Raw genomic sequence first — 16,952 nt, 5'->3', positions numbered from 1 at the left:
AATATTGGGTCCTGTGTCCCCACCCAAACTGTTATGGCAGTGCTGGAATATAGGATCCTGTGTCCCCACCCAAACAGTTGTGGCAGTGCTGGAATAAAGGGTCCTGTGTTGACACCCAAAGAGTTGTGGCAGTGCTGGAATATTGGGTCCTGTGTCCCAACCCAAACAGTTGTGGCAGTGCAGGAATATAGGATCCTGTGTCCCCACCCAAACAGTTGTGGCAGTGCTGGAATAAAGGGTCCTGTGTTGACACCCAAACAGTTGTGGCAGTGCTGGAATATTGGGTCCTGTGTCCCAACCCAAACAGTTGCGGCAGTGCTGGAATATTGGGTCCTGTGTCCCCACCCAAACAGTTGTGGCAGTGCTGGAATATTGGGTTCTGTGTTGACACCCAAACAGTTGTGGTAGTGCAGGAATATTGGGCCCTGTGTCTACACCCAAACAGTTGTGGCAGTGCTGGAATATTGGGCCCTGTGTCCCCACCTAAACAGTTGTGGCAGTGCAGGAATATAGGCTATTCTGTTCACTCTAAAACAGTCATGGCAATACAATGTTAAGCAGTAATGCCACTCATAGTTAATATATTTAGCATGTAAACCAGAATCCCAGAATCCCTGTTGTAATGACAACAGATTAGAAAGCAGTTCAATCTCTTGGTTGATGGCATATCTTGTAGACACCTGTTTGTAATATTCCAAACTTCATGTTACATGGCCCTATCATGTCACTTTACACGTCTCCACACTAATACCTGTGTGGGTCTCATTGATGAGTCCTCGACAGCTACCATTTCCTCAACACCAACAATAAGATTTAGTGTTCCAAACTGGGAAATCCAGCATGCAGCAAAGAGTCCTCAGAATGCTTAATTCAAACTAGTGTCAGTTTCATGAGGTGTGGGCAGCAGTGGTTAATGTAAGTACCACACAGATGTTACATTGAGTTCAGCATGTTTATTGATGTAATATTGATGTTACAGAGACTCATTACAAACCCTTCCTCCACGCACCACCATTCATCTTTATATACAATAAGAATAGACTCACAGATGACTTACACCCCAACTGGGTAGATCAATGCTCACTATGCTGATCTCTGGATTGTCTGGTCCAGACTTGATTATTTACAGACAGCCGCCATATAGCTGGAATATTGCTGAGTGCGGCGTTAAACAACAAACCAAACCAACCAACCACAGATGACTTACGTAGTTAATAACTTCACCTGACACAAAATCATATTTGTCTGGCTTCTGTAAAACAAATCTTTGTATTTCACAATTTTCTCATGAACATTCGGTTTCTAATGAACATTCTGTTTCTAATGAACGTTGTAAAATAGTTCGTTTATACAAAGTACTCTCACAGTTCTTGCCGAGATATGACTAAATACAATACATATCCAGGACACTTACATGAAGGGTAAATGTAGCATCAACAAGATGTTCTGAAGTTCACAAACAAATGCATTCTCAGCTGTTCTGCCTTTCAGATGTCACAAACCATTTCAGTCAATCTTCAGGTCCTCCAAGAGAGCTCAACGCTAAGGGTTAGCAAAAACTGCTAATCCACAGTGATCTCCCTTGTACATCAGACTCAGCATCACATTCCTTGAGTAATTGTCATTAAGTCAAAGATACAACTGTGATTTATACATCACAAAAACCTGCACATCATCAATCAATTCATCTCTGAACAAATCAGTTTCAATACTCACTTAAGCTAGTACAGAAAGTCTTCCCAGTCAGAGCCACTTTCACACAACACTGAATTGTTGTAAGAACCCACAGATGAAGCACCCTATAAAATCAGCCTTGCCTCCACCAGCTACTGTCTCACCCATGCGTGGTGTTATGACCCACAGGGCACTGCAGTCTGGTTGACAAGGGTATGGAAGTAAGTGTCCCGTTTCTCCTGCACCGTATGAAGGAATGTTTCTATTCTCGCCTGTCTCTCGGCTGTGTACTGGTGGACAAGACCCTGGGACATGATGCCGCTGGCATTACCCAGCGAAGACAGCTGCTGCATCGTGGACTGGTAGTCAGACTCCCGTAGGATCCGCTCTTGTTCTATGGCGCTGTTCAGCTTTGCATTCTGGTAAAAATAACATAAATCCTGTTACATATAGCATGCTTAAGTTTTATACATTATGTAAGAACTATTTCCTGACCTTTTACTATGTTGCTTTAAACAGCCGTTGTTCTCTACAGAACTGATTTCTGCTGAATAACTCAACCTCCAAGTTTTTATAAATCATCTGGTGTTAAGCTGACATATGCCTGATTTGCTTTGTTCAAAACACTAACCCAGCACAGTGCATTTCACCTGAATACCAGTCACTACAATCACCATTTGTTTAAAGATAGATCACTGAAACCCTCTTCACCAGTCAGTAAGACATTATGTAACCGTATTCCGTTATCACAATGATGCACTATTTTCATTAACAGTACAGTACATAGTAGCACTATAGATCATTCTTTGGGAATGTTTTTGTTTATTGTTATGTTAATCTCACAGAAACAGGAATTACAACGCAATGGCTTGTGCTCTGATTCAACTACTCTGGAGTCAATTATCTGCCTCTTTCATACCTTATGACAACCTGTAACAAAGTAGTTCCTCCCTATGCCCTATTGTTTATACAGTTTGACCCCAACATATGAAGGTTCGCATACCCTAAGAATTGACTTTCTTTGTGGGAGTTCTAATGACTATGATGACAAATATGGAGCCAATGTTGGGGTAGACACAAGACTGCCCATGCCATGGTCGAGTTGAGATACGACTTGAAAGAAGAACATGATGGGCTGGTACTTCTCATTCAGTGCTGCATCCAATCAAACCACAATGCCAAGGAAGGGCGATGAGTGGTGAATTTAGTTATACGCCGCACTCAGCAATATTCCAGCTATATGGTGGCGGTCTGTAAATAATTGAGTTGGGACCAGACAATCCAGTGATCAACAGCATGAGCATCCATCTACGCAATTGGGATATGATATGGGTCAACAAAGTCAGCGAGCCTGACCACCCGATCCTGATAGTCGCCTCTTAAGGGAATGGAAATGAATGTGACTGATCTATATGTTATTTGTTACTATTTGTTATATGTTGAATGTCACTATTTGTTACTCAGATCACCCACAGGTAAGTTTTGTAACTTGATGATTTGTTCACTTTGCTATATTTCTATGATGTCTGTGTGAAGTTGTGAATGAATACATCCCCATTACAATATGAACCAGGGTTCTTCACAATCATGAATCCCCCAAACATAAGCACCATTACTACACAGAGGAGTGTCAGTACTTTATTGGGACATAGGCATACTGATGTTAGAACAATCTTAACACATCAGCAAATAGGCCAGTTCCACCAACTATACATTGTGCTGTAACTACTGTCAAAGTGTCTCTCTCAGTCCACATGCATAGTGTTTGCATTGACTACATCACTACATTGTAACTCGTTGGTTATGGAACTTAGCACCCACCTGGATTGCTTGGTAACTTCTCTGGTAGTGGAGGACGGCACCATACAGGTGCCAGATGCTGAACTCTGGCCACAATACCTTCACAAAGGCCAGGCAGCTATAGCAACTCTGTAACAGAGGAATGGTGGGGAGTGAAAGGATGGTTAACATAACCATTATCTAATGAATTTCGAGGTGACTGTAAATATCTGTGACTTGGACAATCTTCATTGCTTTTGATTTGGTCTATAAACTGATCACAATGGGTTCTCAGGCATGAAGTCCAAATAATATACAAAGTAGATACAGTCATGGTATCACCTTGCATTGTGCCAATCTAAGTAATATATTAACGGATAGATAGATAGATGTCTAATGGATACAGTCTCATGATGTTCAAACAAACTTGGAGGTTTTCAACTGACCTCCCACAGCAGAAAGTCACTGAGTCGGACCTCTCCTGAAGTACGGATAAGCAGATCTAGGTGGCGAGACTGGGATGTGTACAGGCACTTCCCCAACAGATCTTCAGATATGTCACTGAAACATGTCATGTCATGCAGAACACATTCATACAACCTTCACAGGTCTAGCATTTTATACAGTATTAAGTAGAGGAAAGTGAGTCTGATAACCGACACAAAACAAAGACATATTTACTAAACTTCATTAAAATAAGATGGATGCTGGGTAATTTTAAGAGTATTTCAATTTTTCCTATGATAAATATTCCAACAATCAAAATTATTAAAAAGTAGGTGGTCACTGAGCAATTCTTGCAAGTCCAGCAGGACATATTTGGTGTCATCCCGCAGATGACATCCATGCCACGTCAGCTTGCTGACGGGGATAACCTCTTTGAGCATGTGGACTATGCTTTAACTGACTTCGGATCAGAAAGTCTGTGGTTCAAACCCCAGCATGGGATGAGGAAGTTTATGGCTGCATCACAAGGGAAGCAAGGGAATGTTACTGGCCTCATCAACTGACCTGTGTTTGAGCAGCCCTTTACTGACACCCTCAACCATCTCCCTCATTGCTGTACACATGTCATCACGGGCAGTGTACGCAAAACAGACATTCAGGATGGCTCTGAAACAAAGAAGAAGACTGTCAGCACACAATGTATCAATGTCTGCATCAACAATCTCCAGCACCGTCACAACACTCACACAATGTACAACAGTCTGTTTTACCCTGTACCCTAGACCGCCCTGATAACAAGTCTTGCTAGATTACCTTTTTGCCTAGGACAAAAGGGACTGTACAGTACAACCAGAAATTATTGAGAATTTAAAGATCGTAATTTTTTATTTTTTTTCACTCATTACTCACGTATTAAATGTGAATATTAGCAGAACATAACTTCAGATTCAAAGACAGGTGAACAGTTAGTATTTTGTCAAGTCACCATGGGCAGCAATGCAGGCTTCAATGCAGGCAGGGCATACTACTGATCAAAGAAGTTAGAAAGTCGTGGTCCATGCTGTCCCAATATCGGACTACCTCTTCTTTCATTTCAGCAATATTTGTCAGATTTTTCTTATTGACACTTTCCTTCATAAGTCCCCAAACATTTTCTATTGGATTTAGGTCAGGGCTATAGCTTGGCCAATCTAATAATGTCATATTTTGGGTCCGAAACCAGGCCTGTGAATGCTTTGAGCGATGTTTTGGGTCGTTGTCCTGCTGGAAAATCCAAAAATTTCCATAGAACACGTGAGCAGATGGAAGTAAATGTCCCTCGAGAATATCTGTGTACCGCTCACTGTTCATATTCCCTTCAAATACAAAGAGGGGCATTGCCCCTAACACAGATATGTCACCCCACACGTTAAATTTCGGACTATACTTTGGGTGCTGATACAAAGGTTTTTCAGTTTGATTGGTTTATTAGGAAACAGCCACACAGAACTTTTATCTGAGAAAATCACATTGTCCCAGTTAAAATTTCTGTGCTGTAAGCACTGTTCAACCTTCGCCTCCTTTGTTCAGGTTTCATGATCGGTGATGGAATTCCTCGACTTTTCTGCCAACCCATTGCATGCAGCTCAGTTCTAATTGTCTCCTTACAGACAGCCACAGTTCCTCTATCAATCATATCCAGCCTTAAGTTTTCTAAACTCCTTCGTTTGTTTTTAGAAACAAGAATACCAAGTCAGCCTCCTGTCACCAACAGTCAATTTTCTGGGCCTCCCTGGTGCTCAATGCCATATCCATTTGCAATATTTTTCAAAACACGATAAACAGTGAACAAAGGGATGCCTGTTTTACTTTCACTTTAGCTGATCTGATGTCCTTGTTATTATACTCTAAAATCAACTTCCTCTTCTCTAAATCATCCATACCGAGGATCACTGAAAATGTCGTCTGCTTGCAAGTAAACAAAGGGGGATAACTCTTCACAAACTAATGAAAAAGGATTAACGGATTTGTTTCTCTTGAATGAAGCCAAGCACTTGATAGCTAGTCAAGGTTGTTTATACTAGAAATCCAATTAAACACATTCCTAAAATTCTCAATAATTTCTGGTCATACTAAATAAGGGACGTACCCAGTATTAGAATACCTGCACATTTAGTGGTTGTCCTACATGCACAGGTTACTGAGTATAGGGGACATACCCAGTATCAGAATACCTGTACCAATAGTGGTTGTCCTACATGCACAGGTTACTGACTGTATAGGGGACATACCCAGTAATGGAAGACCTGTACCAGTAGTAGGCCTGCATGCACAGGTTACTGACTGTATAGGGGACATACCCAGAGACAGAATACCTGTACCTTTAGTGGTTGTCCTGCATGCACAGGTTACTGCCTGTATGGGGGACATACCCAGAGACAGAATACCTGTACCTTTAGTGGTTGTCCTACATGCACAGGTTACTGACTGTATAGGGGACATACCCAGAGACAGAATACCTGTACCTTTAGTGGTTGTCCTACATGCACAGGTTACTGACTGTATACTGACTGTTACTGACTGTATAGGACATAAATCTAGAGACAGAATACATAGGGGACATACCCAGAGACAGAATACCTGTACCTTTAGTGGTTGTCCTACATGCACAGGTTACTGACTGTATAGGGGACATACCCAGAGACAGAATACCTGTACCTTTAGTGGTTGTCCTACATGCACAGGTTACTGACTGTATAGGGGACATACCCAGAGACAGAATACCTGTACCTATAGTGGTTGTCCTACATGCACAGGTTACTGACTGTATGGGGGACATACCCAGAGACAGAATACCTGTACCTTTAGTGGTTGTCCTACATGCACAGGTTACTGACTGTATAGGGGACATACCCAGTAATGGAAGACCTGTACCAGATAGACAATTTAGGTGTGCCTTTGTGATACTAGGTGTGTCCATACCCATCAATGTCCCCCACCACACGGTTCCTGTATTTACCTTCACCACAACAATTATGTCCTGAAAACACATACCAAATATGGTTTCCCTATATATAACGGTTTCTGAAAAAATCTGTCCCCATCATCTCGGACGGATGTCAGTAAACAGTAAACATCATGTAATCCCGTAAACTTGAGACCTGGATTTCCTGAACACTATCATGACTGTAAGAATAGCTCTGCTTCATTTGTCCTGGACCCATAAACAACTCGCAAAATATGATATTATCCAAAATGGGACTCCCTGTTATGCCATGCCTATGTTAAACTATTGAGACCACTGATAAACAGTTTGATGAGTTGAAAAAGTAGGTTTTGAATCATCTGAGTTGGTCAAATTTATTGCATTTTTCAATAAATGAATTATGGTCAGTATTATTTTTATAATTTTAGTTGTGCCACCTGGGCACATTGAAAATATTTCATCGGTGCCATTTTAAAATTTACCCTGCCATGGCACACAAATTATGTGCTATTTCCATCCCGGTATGCATAGAAATAAAAGGGTCACTGAATAATACACATCCTATACAAAGGAAAGAAATGTCATGAACAATTTTCTTAAGAACTTCAATTCAGATCTGAGAATTACCATGGCAACTGTCAAAGATACAAACCTGAGACTTATGTTCAGCTATGCCCTGTTAAAAATCAATAACACACTTCTGCAAGGATCAGTTTACCACACTGACAATGGCAAGGGCAAAAGCTGAGTGAGATCTCCAATACAATTATGAACATAACACAAAATCAAATAAAAACTGAAATTAAACTGTTGGTATGATGTGGGTGGGAAATCCTATCTAATCGCACTGCAGTCAATATCTTCATGAATCCACTGAAAGGTTTCGGATGACGCTCAGTAGAGCAGAGCTGTGCTATAAATAGCACTGGCAACAGCCTCAATGGCTGAGAGCAGCTGAATGAGGTGGCATCTAACATGGCTAAATATACCTCTAGCTGAACAAACAGTATTTCCTCCTTGCTCTTGATTCCATCATAACATGCCCACATATATGCTTTGTGCTGGATGCAAGTGTGAGGAGACATAAATCATTGACAAAATTAACATACAAATCTGAATTCTTCACATTCAAATTGTTGCAACTAGTGACCAGTGGACTGAAAAACATCGCCGTATAAATAGCTGCTTCAGTCTTCCTGATGATGGAGGTCCGATGCCATTGGGTTCAATGCACCTGACTATGCTTGTGAACTTCTGATAAATAGACTAGGCTCTCAATGGTGTACCTTGACTTCCATTTTGGTAAAATATTAAACACCTCCGTCATGTAGCTGGTGCTTAAATGGGCACTAATCTACCTGGTTGTCTGAGATCACTCACTCTTTTGCTGCTGTAAGTCAATTTCTTTGCTTGGTGTGCAAGGCACTGGACTGCCGTCTGTTAGGACAGTGGATATTAAACTCTAAGCCACTTTGTACATGTATTGCTAACACTGATCTCAATATTACAAAGGGCACATGTTTGTCAATTTCTTCTACCTATCCAAACAGGACAAAAGTAGAATGGATGCCCGACAGATACTGTTATTTTGAAATACCCTTGATAGAGATGTGTATTTATCATCATTCACTTGATGTTATGTACAGAATTTACTACAGGTACAATCAGTTGTCGCATTATTCAAATTACCTGACAAAGTTGACCATTTGGCATTTTTGTGGCTGGGGTAATTTGTCAATCTTAGATTAGGAACATTGTTGATTGGAAGAATTTCCAACGATTATCACACATATTATTGCTCAAATTTAAATCACTCATATTTATCGATATTTGATCAATATTTAGTTTGTGATCATTGATCTCTACGAGCGAGATCGATAGCCAGCCATAGGAGGTCAAGAAATACAACAATGTACATTGATTTTCGTTTCCTTTCTCTCCTATCATTTTCAGTCACTGATTGATAAAATTAAACATCAAATTATTTGTTATCATAATTTAGAAATGGACAAATATGTGACACAATTTAGGTGATAAATAATTTCATTTTACTAACTGACTATTACAAATAGACACCCCATTATCAGCAGAGCTCAGCTGAAATCAGTGCTTTGTGTTACTTGTAAAAAACTGTGAACCGACCAAACAAGTGCCTTATCAAAACTTTGTCCCCATTAACAAATATGCTTTTCCCCCACCATAACAAACTGTATTTAAATGTTATCAGAGTGAAGATTTGCACGCATACATTAGATAAAAGCGACAAATGTCCCTACTGCTGACATAGCACAAGTCACAAACTGGTTGAGATTTTGAGATATCATCCAATACCAAAGGCTTCAACCCATTCCAGCAAATAATTGGACATCAGTTTATCTTTAGGTTCTAAGCTATGCGATTGCTGACAAGATTTCCTCCAAAAACTTGCCACAAAAAGTCAAGTGTTCTCAAAATTTTCTGACACCTTCAAACTTCTGTGGAAAGAGTTGTGCAAGAACTGCAGTTATGCAACACATAGTCCCACTTTGGAAAGGGAACCCTGTTGTAGCCTCTTGTTCCACATAACTTTCACTGACAACTCCGTGTGGGGTCTGTCAGTTTTTTCTTTGTTTCAGAGCAAATAATGTTTTTGAGTTAGTGCTTCTGACCATATATCTGAGGAACGACCCAAGCAATTTTTCTAAGGATCCATGACACATTGATCACACTCAGTGGATGAGTTTATTGGATTTCCAGAGTGTGTGTGCAAGTGTGTGTGTGTGTGTGTGTGAGCGTGCGTGTGCGTGCGTGTAGGCATCACAATGTGAACACATTATCTTAGATATATTCTCACAGGTTTCCTATTCTCGCGGTAAACACATTCTCTGCCGATATCGCCGATGCGTGACACCAAGCGGTTGTTAACCTGGCTGACTGGTAACAAGGGAGTGGCCCAAGTCTGCAAGTGATCAAAATCTTGCAATATCACAAATATTGGTGAGTTAATACCAACTTGGACATATCATAACTTTTTCTCACCCTTTCCGGCAGGATTGCACTTCCATGCACTCCAGAACAGTACTTTATCGTTATACCTCGAGAATGGGAGAAGCCTCATTTTGTCAATGGCGGATGGCATTGTTTATCACCGTGCTCACAAGAGGTAATTCACCTGATGGATCTAGCTGCTGATAGATGCAGATGTCAGAGGAGGGCCCTTCACTTAAAAACAACAAGCATTTACATGATAAAAATTGTTTGTGTTATGTTTTCTGCCGATATCCGCAAGTACCGCGATAATAGGAAATGCCTTCATACTTTAAAAGGGATGGATAACTGGAAAAGGGATGTCAAAACGCCATTACTGGACTAGCCAAATGAGTCATGTTATTAGAGTATCTGGCCATGGAAGTGTTCAATGTACATCTTGGCTTACATTTGTAATCCACTGTATTAAATATACAGGCATCCCTCGCCATAACGCGGGTCTTGGGGTCCATGGATGACCCCCCGCGTTATTAGACACCCGCGTTATAAGTAACGATTACATAACGCGGAACAAAGGCCAAGTAAAATCGTATTTTCCATGGACATAACAAAACTGCTATTTCGTGTATTGTGCCCAGTCAAAACTATATCGTATTGTTGGAGGTGAAAAAACCCAAAACTTTGTAAATCAACAATAGATGTATGTACATGAAACTTGCAATCAAACATCACAAGACATGATAATTCAATTGTTGTTCCTGTCATGCTACCTGTTATTCAACTAAGCCGGAAATAGCAATCAGCTGGGCACACATCGATGTTTTGGTCCAATGTACCGGTGATTCAGTTAAAAACGATCCGAAAATATAACATCCAAGAATTTCTATTCCATTAACAGAATAATTCATGTCAAGCAGTTATTCTAACAGAGATCTTATATATTGCTATCGTATAAGTATAATGCATGTTTTCTACGAACATATTTAACATAATAATAAGCATTGCTAAGCACTTTGGGTTACCTGGCTGGATACATTTTACATAGGAGACAGTTTGACAAGTCACCGCTGACTTCCCATGCACGTACGCCAATTTTGATTGTAAAACAAAATGTTGGCAATTAATTGTCAAATGTGACTACAATGAGTCAATAACGCGGGTCTTGGGGTCAATGAATGACAAGGCTGTAATCTGTTCGTGATTGCTGAGAAAATTGTGAAATTGGTGCTATCGCGGTAGGCGCGTAAAACGGACCCTCACGAATGTGGTAAGCGGGTGTTGTATGGAATGAGGTAATGCCATTTGCCGGTTTCTCTGTTGTTTTTGTAAACAGTTTTAATGAATGAAAATGGGATTGAATTTGATCAAATAAAACATGTTTTCTGACATCATCTCGGATGGCGGTGTTTACCCGTGCAATTACGCGGTGTGTTGCATCATAGCAAACGTTGTAAGTACTCGGCTGATGATCGACACGCCTTTATGATAAAGTTATTACGATGTTTTGCTGTTCATCTATTATTATTGAAAAAGACCCTGCATGTTTTAAGCATCTGAAAAATCATGGATATGTACGATAAACACTGTTAATTGCAATCCGCACTGAATTTCATTACTTTACAACGTGATTAACCAGAGCTCAAGAGCGGATTTGTTGATGTGCTATTTTTGATGACGTGAAGATGTGTGATCACTGGGCAACATTTTTTATGGGAGCCACGGATTACCCCGCGGTTTAACCGAATCGGCGGTATCACGAAGAGCGTTATTGCGAGGGATGACTGTATTCAAGATTTCAGTCAATATTCTTTACATTGTTTTTGCAAACTCGTTTGAGAAGACCATCTCACCATGACCTTCTACCCCTAACTCCCCCTACAGTACAGCACTCTCTGACCATCTCACCTCATGACCTCACTGGGCTACAATTCCTTAACCCCCTACAGTACAGCACCTCTCTGACCATCTCACCTCATGACCTCACTGGGCTACCCCTAACTCCCCTACAGTACAGCACTCTCTGGACCATCTCACCTCATGACCTGACTGGGCTACCCCTAACTCCCCTACAGTACAGCACTCTCTGACCATCTCACCTCATGGACCTCACTGGGCTACCCCTTAACTCCCCTACAGTACAGCACTCTCTGACCATCTCACCTCATGACCTCACTGGGCTACCCCTAACTCCCCTACAGTACAGCACTTCCTCTGACCATCTCACCTCATGACCTGCACTGGGCTACCCTTAACTCCCCCTACAGTACAGCACTCTCTGACCATCTCACCTCATGACCTCACTCGGCTACCCTAACTCCCCTACAGTACAGCACCTCTGACCATCTCACCTCATGACCTCACTGGGCTACTCCCAACTCCCCTACAGTACAGCACTCTGGACTATCTCACCTCATGACCTCTGTACTGGCTACCCTAACTCCCCTACAGTACAGCACCCTCTGACCATCTCACCTCATGACCTCTGACTGTCACACTCTTTCCATAACTCCCCTACAGTACAGCACTCTCTGACCATCTCACCTCATGACCTCACTGGGCACACCTCTAACTCCCTACAGTACAGCACTCTCTGACCATCTCACCTCATGACCTGACTGGGCTACCCCTAACTCCCCCTACAGTACAGCACTCCCTCTGGACCATCTCACCTCATGACCTCACTGGGCTACTCCCAACTCCCCCTACAGTACAGCACTCTCTGGACCATCTCACCTCATGACCTGACTTGGCTGGCTCCCTAACTCCCCTACAGTACAGCACTCTCTGACCATCTCACCTCATGACCTCACTGGGCTACCCTAACTCCCCTACAGTACAGCAGCACTCTGACCATCTCACCTCATGACCCTCACTGGGCTACCTCCTAACTCCCCTACAGGCTATCTCCCCAACTGGGCCCCCTAACACAGTACAGCACTCTCTGACCATCTCACCTCATGACCTCACTGGGCTACCCTAACTCCCCTACAGTACAGCACTCTCTGACCATCTCACCTCATGACCCTCACTGGGGCTACCCTAACTCCCCTACAGTACAGCACTCTCTGACCATCTCACCTCATGACCTCACTGGGCTACCCCAACTCCCCTACAGTACAGCACTCTCTGACCATCTCACCTCATGACCTGACTGGGCTACCCCAACTCCCCTACAGTCTCAGCACTCTCTGACCATCTCACTACCTCATGACCCTCACTGGGCTACCCCTAACTCCCCCTACAGTACAGCACTCTCCTGACCATCTCACCTCATGACCTCACTGGGCTACCCCAACTCCCCTACAGTACAGCACTTTCTGACCATCTCACCTCATGACCTCACTGGGCTACTCCTAACTCCCTACAGTACAGCACTCTCTGACCATCTCACCTCATGACCTTCACTGGGCTACACCCCAACTCCCCCTACAGTACAGCACTCTGACCATCTCACCTCATGACCTCACTGGGCTACCCTAACTCCCCTACAGTACAGCACTCTCTGACCATCTCACCTCATGACCTCACTGGGCTACTCCCAACTCCCCTACAGTACAGCACTCTCTGACCATCTCACCTCATGACCTCACTGGGCTACCTCCTAACTCCCCTACAGTACAGCACTCTCCTGACCATCTCACCTCATGACCTGACTGGGCTACCCTAACTCCCCTACAGTACAGCACTCTCTGACCATCTCACCTCATGACCTGACTGGGCTACCCCTAACTCCCCTACAGTACAGCACTCTCTGACCATCTCTTTTCCTCATGACCTCACTGGGCTACCCCTAACTCCCCTACAGTACAGCACTCTCTGACCATCTCACCTCATGACCTCACTGGGCTACCCTAACTCCCCCTACAGTACAGCACTCTCTGACCATCTCACCTCATGACCTCACTGGGCTACCCTAACTCCCCTACAGTACAGCACTCTCTGACCATCTCACCTCATGACCTCACTGGGCTACCCCAACTCCCCTACAGTACAGCACTCTCTGACCATCTCTCACCTCATGACCTCACTGGGCTACCCTAACTCCCCCTACAGTACAGCACTCTCTCTGACCATCTCACCTCATGACCTCACCTCACTGGGCTACCCCCCCCCTACAGTACAGCACTCTCTGACCATCTCACCTCATGACCTCACTGGGCTACTCCCAACTCCCCTACAGTACAGCACTCTCTGACCATCTCTCACCTCATGACCTCACTGGGCTACCCCAACTCCCCTACAGTACAGCACTCTCTGACCATCTCACCTCATGACCTCACTGGGCTACCCCAACTCCCCTACAGTACAGCACTCTCTGACCATCTCACCTCATGACCTCACTGGGCTACCCCAACTCCCCTACAGTACAGCACTCTCTGACCATCTCACCTCATGACCTCACTGGGCTACTCCCAACTCCCCTACAGTACAGCACTCTCTGACCATCTCACCTCATGACCTCACTGGGCTACCCCTAACTCCCCTACAGTACAGCACTCTCTGACCATCTCACCTCATGACCTCACTGGGCTACCCCAACTCCCCTACAGTACAGCACTCTCTGACCATCTCACCTCATGACCTCACTGGGCTACCCCAACTCCCCTACAGTACAGCACTCTCTGACCATCTCACCTCATGACCTCACTGGGCTACCCCAACTCCCCTACAGTACAGCACTCTCTGACCATCTCACCTCATGACCTGACTGGGCTACCCCAACTCCCCTACAGTACAGCACTCTCTGACCATCTCACCTCATGACCTCACTGGGCTACCCCTAACTCCCCTACAGTACAGCACTCTCTGACCATCTCACCTCATGACCCTCACTGGGCTACCCCAACTCCCCTACAGTACAGCACTCTCTGACCATCTCACCTCATGACCTCACTGGGCTACCCCAACTCCCCTACAGTACAGCACTCTCTGACCATCTCACCTCATGACCTCACTGGGCTACCCTAACTCCCCTACAGTACAGCACTCTCTGACCATCTCACCTCATGACCTCACTGGGCTACCCTAACTCCCCTACAGTACAGCACTCCTCTGACCATCTCACCTCATGACCTCACTGGGCTACCCTAACTCCCCTACAGTACAGCACTCTCTGACCATCTCACCTCATGACCTCACTGGGCTACCCTAACTCCCCCTACAGTACAGCACTCTCTGACCATCTCACCTCATGACCTCACTGGGCTACCCCTAACTCCCCCCTACAGTACAGCACTCTCTGACCATCTCACCTCATGACCTGACTGGGCTACCCCAACTCCCCTACAGTACAGCACTCTCTGACCATCTCACCTCATGACCTCACTGGGCTACCCCAACTCCCCTACAGTACAGCACTCTCTGACCATCTCACCTCATGACCTCACTGGGCTACCCCTAACTCCCCTACAGTACAGCACTCTCTGACCATCTCACCTCATGACCTCACTGGGCTACCCCAACTCCCCTACAGTACAGCACTCTCTCTGACCATCTCACCTCATGACCTCACTGGGCTACCCCTAACTCCCCTACAGTACAGCACTCTCTGACCATCTCACCTCATGACCTCACTGGGCTACCCTAACTCCCCCTACAGTACAGCACTCTCTGACCATCTCACCTCATGACCTCACTGGGCTACCCTAACTCCCCCTACAGTACAGCACTCTCTGACCATCTCACCTCATGACCTCACTGGGCTACCCTAACTCCCCCTACAGTACAGCACTCTCTGACCATCTCACCTCATGACCTGACTGGGCTACCCTAACTCCCCTACAGTACAGCACTCTCTCTGACCATCTCACCTCATGACCTCACTGGGCTACCCCAACTCCCCTACAGTACAGCACTCTCTGACCATCTCACCTCATGACCTCACTGGGCTACCCCTAACTCCCCTACAGTACAGCACTCTCTGACCATCTCACCTCATGACCTCACTGGGCTACCCCAACTCCCCTACAGTACAGCACTCTCTGACCATCTCACCTCATGACCTCACTGGGCTACCCCTAACTCCCCTACAGTACAGCACTCTCTGACCATCTCACCTCATGACCTCACTGGGCTACCCCAACTCCCCTACAGTACAGCACTCTCTGACCATCTCACCTCATGACCCCTCACTGGGCTACTCCCAACTCCCCTACAGTACAGCACTCTGACCATCTCACCTCATGACCTCACTGGGCTACCCCAACTCCCCTACAGTACAGCACTCTCTGACCATCTCACCTCATGACCTCACTGGGCTACCCCAACTCCCCCTACAGTACAGCACTCTCTGACCATCTCACCTCATGACCTCACTGGGCTACCCTAACTCCCCTACAGTACAGCACTCTCTGACCATCTCACCTCATGACCTCACTGGGCTACCCCAACTCCCCTACAGTACAGCACTCTCTGACCATCTCACCCTCATGACCTCACTGGGCTACCCCAACTCCCCTACAGTACAGCACTCTCTGACCATCTCACCTCATGACCTCACTGGGCTACCCCAACTCCCCTACAGTACAGCACTCTCTGACCATCTCACCTCATGACCTGACTGGGCTACCCCAACTCCCCTACAGTACAGCACTCTCTGACCATCTCACCTCATGACCTCACTGGGCTACCCCAACTCCCCTACAGTACAGCACTCTCTGACCATCTCACCTCATGACCTCACTGGGCTACCCCAACTCCCCTACAGTACAGCACTCTCTGACCATCTCACCTCATGACCTGACTGGGCTACCCCAACTCCCCTACAGTACAGCACTCTGACCATCTCACCTCATGACCTCACTGGGCTACCCCAACTCCCCTACAGTACAGCACTCTCTGACCATCAGCACTCTCTGACCATCTCACCTCATGACCTGACTGGGCTACCCCAACTCCCCTACAGTACAGCACTCTCTGACCATCTCACCTCATGACCTCACTGGGCTACCCCAACTCCCCTACAGTACAGCACTCTCTGACCATCTCACCTCATGACCTGACTGGGCTGCCCCAACTCCCCTACAGTACAGCACTCTCTGACCATCTCACCTCATGACCTCACTGGGCTACCCCCTAACTCCCCTACAGTACAGCACTCTCTGACCATCTCACCTCATGA

The 16,952-nt window shown here is 45.0% G+C and overlaps 1 protein-coding gene across 1 annotated transcript; it reads right to left on the bottom strand.

Moving 5' to 3' along the window:
• Positions 1-938: 938 nt before the first annotated feature.
• Positions 939-4,602, bottom strand: LOC124288845 (dehydrodolichyl diphosphate synthase complex subunit DHDDS-like). Its single transcript, XM_046725404.1, has 4 exons — positions 4,465-4,602; positions 3,900-4,014; positions 3,496-3,603; positions 939-2,093 (listed from the first exon to the last, which is right to left on the bottom strand). The coding sequence occupies exons 1-4, from the start codon at positions 4,521-4,523 to the stop codon at positions 1,851-1,853; spliced, it is 525 nt and encodes a 174-aa protein (XP_046581360.1). The 5' UTR covers positions 4,524-4,602; the 3' UTR covers positions 939-1,850.
• Positions 4,603-16,952: the final 12,350 nt, after the last annotated feature.

Source organism: Haliotis rubra, unplaced genomic scaffold, assembly GCF_003918875.1.
Source record: "Haliotis rubra isolate DU_JTF1 unplaced genomic scaffold, ASM391887v1 Scf427, whole genome shotgun sequence".
Lineage (NCBI taxonomy): Eukaryota > Metazoa > Mollusca > Gastropoda > Lepetellida > Haliotidae > Haliotis > Haliotis rubra.
The sequence above is the reverse complement of the archived record's forward strand: the minus strand, read 5'-3'. Positions and strand labels throughout refer to the sequence as shown.

What these genes read in the sequence shown, in the direction of transcription:
- LOC124288845 (XM_046725404.1), bottom strand. Translation starts at nt 4,523, where the DNA reads ATGTGTACAGCAATGAGGGAGATGGTTGAGGGTGTCAGTAAAGGGCTG. An exon ending in GTGACTTTCTGCTGTGGGAG is followed by an intron (nt 3,604 to 3,899) that starts GTCAGTTGAAAA and finishes CCTCTGTTACAG; the next exon opens with AGTTGCTATAGCTGCCTGGC. An exon ending in GAAGTTACCAAGCAATCCAG is followed by an intron (nt 2,094 to 3,495) that starts GTGGGTGCTAAG and finishes TATTTTTACCAG; the next exon opens with AATGCAAAGCTGAACAGCGC.